The sequence below is a fragment of the Eumetopias jubatus genome, unplaced genomic scaffold (assembly GCF_037043125.1).
Source record: "Eumetopias jubatus isolate StellerSeaLion01/CBP00866 unplaced genomic scaffold, mEumJub1_p1.0 scaffold_11, whole genome shotgun sequence".
In the NCBI taxonomy this organism is placed as follows: domain Eukaryota; kingdom Metazoa; phylum Chordata; class Mammalia; order Carnivora; family Otariidae; genus Eumetopias; species Eumetopias jubatus.
In genome coordinates this window covers 39,427,021-39,439,711 of record NW_028274817.1, presented here as the reverse complement: position 1 = coordinate 39,439,711, position 12,691 = coordinate 39,427,021, and the positions used below count along the sequence as shown (strand labels likewise).

Here is a 12,691-nt window from a genome sequence, read left to right as displayed (position 1 = left end):
ATGACCTGAGCCAAAATCAAGAGTCAAACACTTAACCAACTGAGCCACCCAGATGCCCCAATAATCGTTTTTTAAGTTCAGTATTATTCTTCAGGATAAGAGTACTAGTATAAGAGCATTATAGCTCTCATTAAAAGTAAAAATAGAAAAAAATTAAAAATTTACAAACCAGATAAGGTTCAGGATGACTCAAGATGGAGCATGATTGCCCAGACATTTATAACATGAATACCAAGACTTAGACTATTATATTTGATACACACAGTCAAAAAGAATATAATTGGTAGCTTTTATGTAAGTTAGAAATAAATTGTCAGCATTGTAGCCCTGAATTTTTACATTTATATTGTCATTTTTTAAGGCTACATGTTAATTAAACCTTTTTCTTGAGAAGTGAAATAACTTGCACTGAGTTTACTTGTGTCAGTGGTGCAACTAGTACCCAAAGTCTATTTCTTAATAAGTCATACCATGGACCAAAGCTTTAGCCACAAAAGATTAAGCTAAACATATTTTGCCCGAAAGCGTCAGCAACAAGGGAGAATGGGATTCATTTATGTTTTCACCCCCCAGGTCTTAGCTATAGATAAGACAAATGATTCCAGCAAATCTGTCATCATTAGCATCAAAGGAAAAACAGCTTTTCGCTTCAGTGAAGTTCAAGACTTTGAGCAGCTGGTGGCAAAACTCAGACTCAAGTATGGGGCAGCTTCAACTCAGTATCACGATGTTAGCACAGAGGTAATTATATAGCAATCAAATCATTTTTTTTTAAAGGTTGTTTCATGTGCTCCATTCTTTCAAAGGGAACTCATAGTACTTTTTCTATTCATGCTTAGGTTTAAATGACTAAAACCAAAGAAATTACATTCTCTAAGCCACATTATAAAGCAGAAGTGAGAATTAACTTTATCCTTCTTTAGGAACTCATATTTTAAAAATTATTATCATTTGATCCTTCTTGACTATATCTGCAGTATCTCAGATATACACATCTTGTACTTTCATGTGACATGGCTTTTAATAACTCAAACTATATTTGAAAATTTAATAAGGCCTTAAAAAAAGGACTCTCCTCTGACTGCTGTAGAGAGACAGCAATTTTAAACCAGTCTAAATATCTTTTATTTAATATTGAGTAGTCCAGCCTCACTTACATAATATAGCCCAGAGCAAAATAGTGGCAAAGCTATTTACTAGTAAAATATTAGAGAAGGCAAATATTCTTGGCGAAGGGTGCTTAAGAGACTGATTTTGATATTTAGTGTGTCCTTTATGTAAATGTAGATACTTTCAATTCAAATTAATTTTCATTTTCAATGCCTAGGAAACTCATGTTTTAATAGAGTGATAAAACTTATCACATTTTAACTATTGTATTTTAATTAAAAATTCAAAGAAAAAATCAACATTGGCTTTATTGGCTATATTATTTGGATAGGATTATAGCAGCTTTTACCTCTCCAGAGTAGAGACTAAAAATATTATGCTAAGTCAATTATAATGCAGTATTAATAAGACTAGCTTTTTCCTTGATATTAGAAAAACATAATGAAAACATGTAATTAAAAGATACATATATCTCTGTTCCAGACCCAGAATCTTCATGTTAACCATCAAGAATTTTCATGCCCCAACTTTATAATCTTTCATTCTCTTCACGTGTGCACCCAGGATATTCCTTAGTTTGATGTTGAGGACACAGGTAAAACCTGATCAGTCCTGGTAGTTTCTCTCGCAGTGCTTCCATATTCTTACTTATATCACTTTTTTTCCTGTCCTATTCCATTTCAGATTCATTCTCCCTGTTACATTTAATGCTCTGCTTCTCTTTCTTTCTCCTCAATTTATCTGTGTCTCTTAAACCTGAAAAACTGGAATTTTCCCCCCAAAATTCTCAGGTGCCTCTAGTAGTTGGGTGTGATCAGTTCTGAGAAAGGATTTTGTCTCAAAATGAGTTTATCCTCTTTTCAGATGTATGTCAGAGTTCTAAGGTTTTCTAGTTTCTCTTCCCATTTTTAAAGGTTTTAGTAAAGGTATGTGCAAAATACCAGTCAGTATACTGGTTTGCTAGGAATTTTTTTTTTTAAGTGTACCCTTTAATCCCCATTCCCTATTTGCCCCATCTACCACCTACCTCCCTCTGGTAACCATCAATTTATTCTGTATTGCCAAGAGTCCATTTCTTGGTTTGTCTCTCTCTTCTTTTTTCCTTTGCTCACTTGTTTTGTTTCTTAAATTCCACATTATGAGTGAGATCATACGGTATTTGTCTTTCTCTGGCTGACTTACTTCGCTTCTCATTATACTCTGTAGCTCTATCCATGTTGTTGCAAATGGCAAGGTTTCATTCGTTTTTATGGCTGAATTATACACACACACACACACACACACACACACACACATATACCGCACCTTCTTTATCCATGTACCTGTCCAAGGACGCTTGGGCTGCTTCTGTAGTTTGGCTATTGTAAATAATGCTGCAATAAACATAGAGGTGCATGTATCCATTTGAATTAGTGTTTTTGTATTGGTAGGATAGTTCTATTTTTAACTTTTTGAGGAAACTCCATACTGTTTTACAGAGTGGCTGCACCAGTTTGTATTCCCACCAACAGTGCAAGAGGGTTTCTTTTTCCTGCACATCCTCGCCAACACCTCTTTCTGGTGTTGTTGATTTTAGCCATTCTGACAGGTGTGAGGTGATATCTCATTGTAGTTTTGATTTGCATTTCCCTGATGAGTGATGTTGAGCATCTTTTCATGTGTCTGTTGGCCATCTGGATGTCTTCTTTGGAGAAATGTCTGTTCATGTCTTCTGCCCATTTTTAAGTTGGATTATTTGTTTTGTGGGTATTGAGTTGTTTCAGTTTTTTATGTATTTTGGATACTAACCCTTTGTCAGATACGTCATTTGCAACTATCTTCTGCCATTCAGTAGGTTGCCTTTTAGTTTTGTTTATTGTTTCCTTCACTGTGCAGAAACTTTTTATTTTGATGCAATCCCAATATTTATTTTTGCTTTTGTTTCCCTTGCCTTAGGAGACATATCTATAAAAATGTTGCTACAGCTGATGTGAGAAATATTACTGCCTATGCTCTCTTTGATGATTTGTTATGGTTTCAGGTCTTACATTTAGATCTTTAATCCATTTTAAGTTTATTTTTGTGTATGGTGTAGGGAAGTGGTCCAGTTTCACTCTTTTGCATGTGGCCGTCCAGTTTTCCCAACACCATTTGTTGAAGAGACTCTTTTTCTCATTGGATATTCATTCCTCCTTTGTCAAAGATTAATTGACCATATAATTGGGTTTATTTCTGGGTTTTCTGTTCTATTCCATTGATCTGTGTGTCTATACCAGTACAATGCTGTTTTAATTACTACCGCTTTGTAATATAACTTGGAATCTAGAATTATGATACCTCCAGTTTTGTTTTTCCTTTTCAAGATTGCTTTGGCTATTTAAGTCTTTTGTGTTTCCATGTACATTTTAGGATTATTTGTTCTAGTTCTGTGAAAAATGCTGTTGGAATTTTGATAGGGATTGCATTAAATGTGTAGACTGCTTTGGGTAATAAAGACATTTTTACAATATTTGTTCTTCCAACCCACGAGCATGGAATGTCTTTCCAGTTTTTTGTGTTATCTTGAATTCCTTTCATCTGTGTTTTATAGTTTTCAGAGTACAGGTCTTTCACCTTTTTGGTTAAGTTTATTCCTACTTTATTGTTTTTGTTGCAGTTGTAAATGGGATTGTGTTCTTAATTTCACTTTCTGCTGCTTCATTGTTAGTGTATAATAATGAAGCAGATTTCTGTACATTGATTTTGTACTCTGCAACTTTACTGAATTCATTTATCAGTTCTAGTAGTTTTTTGGTAGAGTCTTCAGGGTTTTCTGTATACAAAATCATTTTATCAGCAGAGACAGTTTTACTTCTTCCTTTCCTATTTGGATGTATTTTATTTCTTTATCTTGACTGATGGCTCCAGCTAGGACTTGTAGTACTATGTTGAATGGGAGTGGTGAGAGTAGGCAGCTTCATCTTGTTCCTGATCTCAGGAAAAGCTTTCAACCTTTTACCTTGGAGTATGATGTTAGCTGTGGGCTTGTCATATATGGCCTTTATTATGTTGAAGTATGTTTCTTTTATACCCACTTTGTTGAGAGTTTTTATCATGAAAGGATATTGAATTTTGTCAAATGTTTTTTCTGCATCTATGGGTATGATCAGATTATTTTTATCCTTTATTCTATTCATGTGCTATATCACATTTATTGATTTGTATATGTTAAACCATCTTTGCCTCCCAGGGATAAGTCCCACTTGATCATGGTGTATGATCCTTGTAATGTGTTGTTGAATTTGATCTGCTAGTATGTTGTTGAGAATTTTTGCATCTGTATTCATTTGGATTTTGGCTTGTAATTTCTTGTAGTGTTTTTATTTGGCTTTAGTATCAGGGACATGCTGGCCCTGAAAAATTAGTTTGGGAGTGTTCCTATCCCCTTCACTTTTTTGGAAGAATTTGAGAAGAATTGGCATTAATTCTTTAAATGTTTGGTATAATTCACCCATGAAGCCATCTGGTCCAGGGTTTTTCTCTGGTGGGAGGTTTTGGATTACAGATTCAGTGTACTTACATGTTATTAGTAAGTTCAAATTTTCTATTTCTTTATGTTTTGTTGATAGTTCATTTTTTAATTGCTGAAAAATATTTCATTATCTGGATATACCACAGTGTTTGTACATTCACCTCTTGATACCTTGTTTGCCTTCAATTTTTGGCAACAATCAATAAAGTTGCTATAAACATTCACATGCAGATATGTATGTGTAGACATACATTTTCAACTATTTGGGTATATACCTAGGAGCACAATTCCTGAATCATATAGTAAGGCTATGTTTTGCTTTCTAAGAAACTGCCAAACCATCTTCCAAAGTGGCTGTACCATTTTGCATTTCCACCAGCAATGAATTAGAGTTCAAGTTCCATATCCTCATTAGCAAGTACTTGTTACTGTCAGTGTTAGAGATTTTAGCCATTTTAATAGCCAATAGTATCTCATTGTTTTTTTAATTTGCAATTCCTCAATGATATAATATTGAGCATTTTTATACAATTATTTGTCATCTTTACATCTTCTTTGGTGAGGTCTCTATTCAAATCTTTTCCCTACTTTTTAACTTGGTCTTTTATTTTTTTAAAAACATAATTTCCTTTCATTCTCTTAATATATTTACAATAGCTACCTTACATTCTTAGTTTACAAAATCAACTGGACCTCTCAAAGCCATTTTCTATTGGTTGCTTTTTTTTAATAGTTCCTGTTTTTATTTTTAAACCTGGCTTTCTTGGATTACCCCTAGTATAAGTTGGTGGTCAGCCAGTGATGGGTCAGAAGAGCTCCTTAAATGCCTTGAACCATTAAGTTTTCTACTTTTTACCAAGGGAATCTTTATGTGAAGGTATACCTCAGATTTCAGGCAGTTTATAAATCAGTCTAGGTTTCATTGCTTACCTTCACAAAGTCAGCCAGAATTGAGTGACTGGGGCCTTCCACTGTCCCGTTTCTTTCCTGGGCAGTTTCACATCCCTGTACATGCATACATCCATCTACATCTCCAAGAATATGTTAGAATCTTTCAAAGTTCCCTGTGTTTATCTGGTTATCCAAATCTTCCTTTTAGATTTTTAGCCAGGCTCTTGTTTGCCCCAAGCTGAATCATAGCTTTAGGCAGCTGTGATTTTATCAGCAGATTACTATGGCCTTCTGTAATGCCCTGGGGATGGGGCTTTCTTCATTCACAGACCTGAGCTCTGAATCAAATCAAATGATAACACCCTGGGAATGGAGATTTTCTAGGTAGCTGTTAGTTTGGTCAAAATACTGTGTTCTGGGGATGGGGATTTTAGTGATCCACCAAAAGATCCACTGGCTGTGTTAATGTAGGCTTTCATGGCTACCATTACCTCTGAGCTTGGGAGGGAGGGGTGATGAGAACAGCCTCAAGTCAAAACTTCACAGAATCTGGTGTTCCTACTACAGTTCATTAGTTTCACTTGTATCAATGCTTTTCAGTTCATTCTGTACCTTTGGTAAATTTCCAGTGCTCTGAACTGGTACTTTTTATATCTTTTGCCAGTATTTTGTTGTTTTTATAGGGGAGTGGGTTCACTGAAGTCCTGAGTATGCTGTTCTAGATGTTGATTTGTTGACGTCTCTAATTTTGATAGAAAAACAATGTCTCTGTGAGACAGTGCTTTAACCTTTATTATGTAGATTGATTGTGGTTTATAAATGACAGATAAAGCATTAGCACTTTTTCTTCTTGCAGAAACTTAAGCATACATTTGGGACAATTACATTTTTTTCTTTTTCAGATTCCTATTAGTTCTGATTCTACAGACCCATCTGATAATACTGAAGTACGATCTTTGACATGTCAGAAAGAATGCAGTAAAACTGTGAACACTGAAGCCTTAATGACAGTATTTCACCCTCAGAATTTGGAGACTCTTAATTCCAAAATGGTAGGAAAACAAAATATTTAAATCTGTGGACTGAAACAGTTGATCAAAAATAAAAATCTTAGAGCAGACTAGAAGGTATCACAACTGAAAACTCCTCTTTTGGTGGTTGAAAAGGTTTTCCAGCAGGTACTGTTGTGTGACTTGTTTCATTCAATTACACAAAAGGGCTGTTAACAAACAAAAGGGCTGTTATCAAGAATTAAGATAAGCAATGAAAATTGAACATTGGGTTTTATTTGCATGGATTGTCAATAATCCTAAAATCAAGGTGATTGGGGAGAATGATGGTTCAAAGCTTTACCTCTGAAGTATAATGCTTTTCCCATTTTTATATGAGTTTAGGTAAGAATTAAAATAGCAAATTAAAGCTGTTATGCTCACATGGATTCGGAAGATTTGTGATGAGTGGTCCAGTGTTTGGCCCCTCTGTCAATACTGATTTTGACTTTCTGTGTTCTTGATTTCCATAGGTATTGTTTCACAGTGAAGAGAGTTTTCAAATTATTTGAAAGAAGTTAATTTCTCACCATGTTTACTTGGTTGATTTTTTTGTTACAGTTGAAAGAAAAGATGAAGGAACAGTCATGGAACATCCTATTTGCAGAATGTGGGCGTGGTGTTAGCATGTTTCGGACCAAAAAGACTCGAGATCTGGTTGTAAGAGGGATTCCAGAGACCTTAAGAGGAGAGCTCTGGATGCTTTTTTCAGGTATTACATATATTCACTTTATTTTTTTCTTTTTTTTAAAAGATTTTATTTATTTATTTGACAGAGAGAACACAAGCAGGGGGAGCAGCAGAGGGAGAGGGAGAAGCAAGCTCCCCGTGGAGCAGGGAGCGCAATGTGGGGCTCAATCCCAGGACCCTGGGATCATGACCCCAGCCAAAGGCAGTCCCTTAACCAACTGAGCCACCCAAGCACCCCATATATTCACTTTATTAACAGACAGTAGCTATGCCCCTTCTAGAAGTTATGCACTAAGTAAGAATAATTACAAAGATGGCTAGAACAAAGACTTATTCATCATGAGTTCAGATTAGTCAAAGAGACTAAGGTAGTTCCATGTATTTACCTGCATATCCACACATCTACTGTCTGAGCAAATTAGTTTATTAGGCAAGATATGGCTAATTGGAGGTATCTCTATCTCCAGTGTCAAAGGAAAGTTAAGGGATAAAAACAGTTCATGAAAATTCTATTGGATAAAATTGGTATCCTGATATTATAGATTCTAGTGAAGCCTTTTCTTTTGTTTGTACTAGGACATTAGTTGAGTATAAAGCTAAATTTAAAGTAATCCAAATCTTTATGTATATATGCAAATATATAAATAGGTTTATTACATTCCTCTTCTTTTGTATGTTAATGCAATCATCTGTACAGGTGCTGTTAATGACATGGCTGCTAATCCTGGCTATTATGCTGAAGTGGTTGAGCAGTCCTTAGGGACCTGCAACTTGGCTACTGAAGAAATTGAACGTGATTTGCGTCGCTCCCTGCCTGAACACCCAGCCTTTCAGAGTGACACTGGCATATCTGCTCTGAGGCGGGTACTCACTGCTTATGCATATAGGAATCCCAAAATTGGATACTGCCAGGTATGGCTTCATTATGAACCCATCTCTATGTATGTTCCAAATGGTAAAATTAAATAGAGCTCCATTAATTTGAAAGTTATGATAAAGACAGAAGTTGGACTGAGATTGATATAGGGGGTATTTTTAAGTAGGATGGTAGTGGGAATACTTAAGAGAATTGATATTACTTCATTTTTCTTGTACATTTAACAAATATTTATTGAATTCCTGCTCTATAAAAGATACTGTGCTAGGTACTTAAGACATATAAAGATGAATCATATAAGGATCCTGCCCTTGAAAGTAACAGACGAGTAAGTATTAAAACATATTCATTAGCAAATAAAAATGAGTGGGGCAAATTATTAAAGAAATATAAAGTTCTATTAAGATTTATAATAGGGATAAATTAATTTCATCTGGAGGAATCAGAAATGGCTTCATGGAAGAGGTAGCATTTGTAGGTCTTGATAATTGGTGAATTTTGGATGTATGGAGATGGAATGAAAGAATGTTCTAGGTAAAGGGATTAGTGTAACAAAACACAGGGAGGTAAACATGGAATATATATAGAATCATGTTCTGTTCAGTAGAAATGTAGGGTGAATGAAGCGAAGTAGATAGAGAAAAAAATCAATAAGGTAGATTGGAATAGGTTAGGAGTTTGAATTTTATTTTGTAGGTAGTGGGGGAATCACTGAAAAAAAATCCTTTAGGAGCACACTATATTAATTAGGGATGCTAGACTGCTAACATAAATAATCTCAAACAGGTAATAGCTTAAACACAATAGAAGCTTCCTCAAAGGAATAAATAGAGAAGAGCAAGTATTTAAGTCAGTAGGCAGCTCTCCTTCATGAGATTATTCAGGGACTCAGGCTGACAGCAGGCCCTGTCATCTTCAAAACATGGCTTCCAAGATGTTCTTTCATTGTCATTACCCTTCACAGGAATCAGGAGAGAGCATGGAGAAACAATTGTGGTAGATTTTATTGGCTTGTAGGCCTAGAACGTGTGTACATCACTTCATCCACATTATGTTGGAGGATCTTGGTCTTATGGCCACACCTATTTATAAAAAAGTCTGCAAATTAGAGTGTGACTGAGCACATATATGTCCAGATACTATGGAAGAAGGGGAGATTAGAATGTGGTGGATAGCTAGTACTCTCAGCCACACATTCCTTTATAATGAGCTGAGCTCTCATAATGATTATGTATCAATCCTATCTTCTCATTAATCTTATCAATAGAGAATTTTTTGAAAAGCAATTTAAGTGAATGGATCACCTAAATTACAAGTATTTAGTGTATTTTAGGATCTCTGAGAGGTAAAAAAGAAGTGTAGTGCTTTTTTCCTCAAAGAACTAACATTGACAGAGTCTATGATGTTATCTGTATGTAGGAGTGTAGTGGCATCTTCAAAGTAGGTGGCACTTGCTTTTAACTTCTAAAAGATGAGAGAGGCTCCTGGGTGGCTCAGTCGGTTAGGCATCTGACTCGTGGTTTCAGCTCAGATCTTGATCTCAAGGTTGTGGCATCGGGCCCACGTTGGGCTCCAAGATCAGCACAGGGTCTGCTTGAAATGTTCTCTCTCCCTCTCCCCTGCTCACACACTCTCTCTCTCTCTCACTCACTCAATAAATAAATAAATAAAACTCTCTAAAAGATGAGAGTAAGGTTAGAAACGTGGAGGGCAAGAGGAAAGTTACTCTGAGTTAAGGTAATAATATAAGCAATACTGTTCAGGTGAGAATAAGCCTGCCATGGAGATCAGACTGGCTAGGTTCATGTTGGAATCAAGAATTAGGTTTGTGTGGGACAAGATCATGCAGAATCATTCAAGCCTGGGAAAAGTCTGAATTTGCTAAGCAAGTTTTATTGCTTTTGATCAAGAAGCCATGTGAGCCGTACTGACTTATTAGGACTGACTAGCTTGCTTATTTACTTTTTGTTCTATCCTCCCTCCCTCCTTTCCTTCCAGCTATTTGATCTATTTTCTTCCTTTTCTTTCTTCCCTCCCTCTCTTTTGTCTTTCCTTTACTTTCCTTTAATCTATCTTGAGATAAAACTCGCATACCACAAACTTTATCCTTTAGTGTTTTTAGTATATTCACAATGTCATGCAAACACCATCACTACCTAATTCCAAAACACTTTCATCACCCCCAAAAGAAGCTCCATAACCATTGTTACTCCCCATTCACCCCACCCCCAACTCTAGGCAATCACTAATCTACTTTTCCACCTCTATGAATTTGCCTATTATGGACATTTTATGTAAATGGAATGATACAATATGTGGTCTTTTGTGTCTACTTTCTTTCACTTAGGTTCATCCATTTTGTGGCATGCATTAATACTTCATCCCTTGTATGGCTGAATAATACTCCATTGTATGGATATGCCACATTTGTTTATTCAGTGGTTGATGGGCATTTTGTGTTATTTCAATATTTTTGCTATTATGAATGCTGTCATGGATATTCATGTACAGCTTTATGTGTGGATATTGTTTTTTATTATTTTGGGTATATACCTAGAAGTGGCATTGCTGAGTTATATGCTCACTGTATGTTTAACATTTTGGGGCACTGCCAAACTATTTCCCAAAGAGACGGCACCATTTTATCTTCCCACCAGCAACGCATACTGAGGGTTCCTATTTTTCACATCCTTGATAACACTTTTTGTTGTCTTTTTGATTATAGCCATTCTAGTGAATGTGAAGTGGTATATTCATTGTGATCTTGATTTCCATTTGCCTAATATGCTTATTGGCTATTTGTATGTCTTCTTAGAAGAAATGGCTATTCAAATCCCTTGCTCATTTGTAAAGTTGGGTTCTTTATCTTGTTATTGTTAAGTTTTAATGATTCTTTATATATTCTGGATAGCAATCCCTTATCAGATATAATATTTGCAAATTTTTTCTCCTACCCTATATGTTGCCCTTTCACTTTCTTTTTTTTAAATATTTTATTTATTTTTTTGCCAGAGAGAGAGAATGAGAACGAGCGAGCACAAGCAGGGGGAGCAGCAGGTAGAGGGAGAAGCAGGCTCACCGCTGAGCAAGGAGCCTGATGTGGGACTTGATCCCAGGGATCATGACTTGAACTGAAGGCAGACGCTTAACCGACTGAGCCACCCAGGCATCCCATCCTTTCACTTTCTTAGTGGCGTCCTTTAAAGCACAAAAGTTTTAATTTGTTTTAATTTAATCTAAGTTTTTTAAAAAGTTTTAATAATGTAGTCCAATCTATTTTTCTTTGTTGTATGTGCCTTTGATGTCCTATCTAAGAAGCCATTGCCTAATCCAAGCTTAAAAAGATTTACTCCTATGTTTTCTTCTGAGAGTTTTATAGTTTTGATGATTAAATTTAGGTCTCTGAGCTATTTTATGTTAATTTTTGTGTATGATGTATGGAGGGAGTTCAGCTTCGTTCCTTTACTTGTGGATAACCAGTTGTTCCAGTGGTATTTGTTGAAGAAACTATTCTTTCACTCATTGAATCACCCTGACACACTTGTTGAAAATCAGTTGACCATAAATATTAGGGTTTATTTCTGGACTTGCAATTCTATCTCATTGATTTATATTTCTGTTCTTATGCTAGTATCACACTTTTTTTTTTTTTTTTACTACAGCTGGGTAGTAACTTTTGAAATAAGGAAATGTGAGTCCTTTAACTTTATTCTTTTCCAAGATTGTTTTGGCTCTTTTGGGTTCCTTGCATTTCCACATGAATTTTAGGATTAGCTTGTTAATTTCTGGGAAGAAAAGAAAAAGCCAGCTGGGATTTTGATAGTCATTGTATTGAATCTGTAGATGAACTTGGGGAATACTATATATCAACAATATTAAGTTTTCTAATCCATGAGCACAGGATATCTATCCCATTTATTTAGTTCTTTTTAAATCTCATTCAAAGTTGTTTTATAGTTTTCTACTGCCTAAGCCTTGTACTTCTTTGTTAATTTTGTTTCTAAATATTTTATTCTTTTTGATACAGTAAATAGAATTGTTTTCTTGATTTAATTTTTGGATTGTTCACTGCCACTATATAGAAATAAGATTGATTTTTATATATACTGATCTTGTATACTGCAATCTTGCTGAGCTTATTAAGTTGTAGCAGATTTTTTTGTGGATTCCTTAGAATTTTCTACATATAAAACCATGGAATCTGAAAGGTGATATTTTTACTTCTTCCATTCCAATCAGGATATCTTTTTTTCCTTTTTCTTGACTAATTAACATGGCTATAACCTTCAGTACAGTGTTGAAGAGAGGTAGTGAGAATGCATATTCCTGTCTTACTATTTATCTTAGGGGGAAGCAATTAGTCTTTCATCATTAAGTATGATGTTAGCTGTGGGGTTTTTTTGTAGGTCCTCTATCAGGTTGAGGAAGTTCCCATATATTCCTAGTTTGTTGAGTGTTTTTATCATGAAAGGGTGTTGGATTTTGTTAAACAATTTTTGTCTATTGAGATAATCATGTGATTTTTTCCCCTTTATTCTATTAATATCCTGTATTACATTAGTTTATTTTCACATGTTAAATCAC

The 12,691-nt window shown here is 35.2% G+C and overlaps 1 protein-coding gene across 2 annotated transcripts in view; it reads left to right on the top strand.

Moving 5' to 3' along the window:
• Positions 1-12,691, top strand: part of TBC1D8B (TBC1 domain family member 8B) — a 53,769-nt gene that overhangs the window by 23,332 nt on the left and 17,746 nt on the right. The window contains exons 7-10 of one of the 2 annotated variants that reach the window (XM_028089744.2): positions 574-741; positions 6,394-6,543; positions 7,102-7,252; positions 7,928-8,142. In XM_028089744.2, coding sequence (XP_027945545.1) covers positions 574-741; positions 6,394-6,543; positions 7,102-7,252; positions 7,928-8,142 — 684 coding nt within the window. The remainder of the gene's footprint in view (positions 1-573; positions 742-6,393; positions 6,544-7,101; positions 7,253-7,927; positions 8,143-12,691) is intronic. The other variant, XM_088028954.1, reaches the window with a different exon arrangement.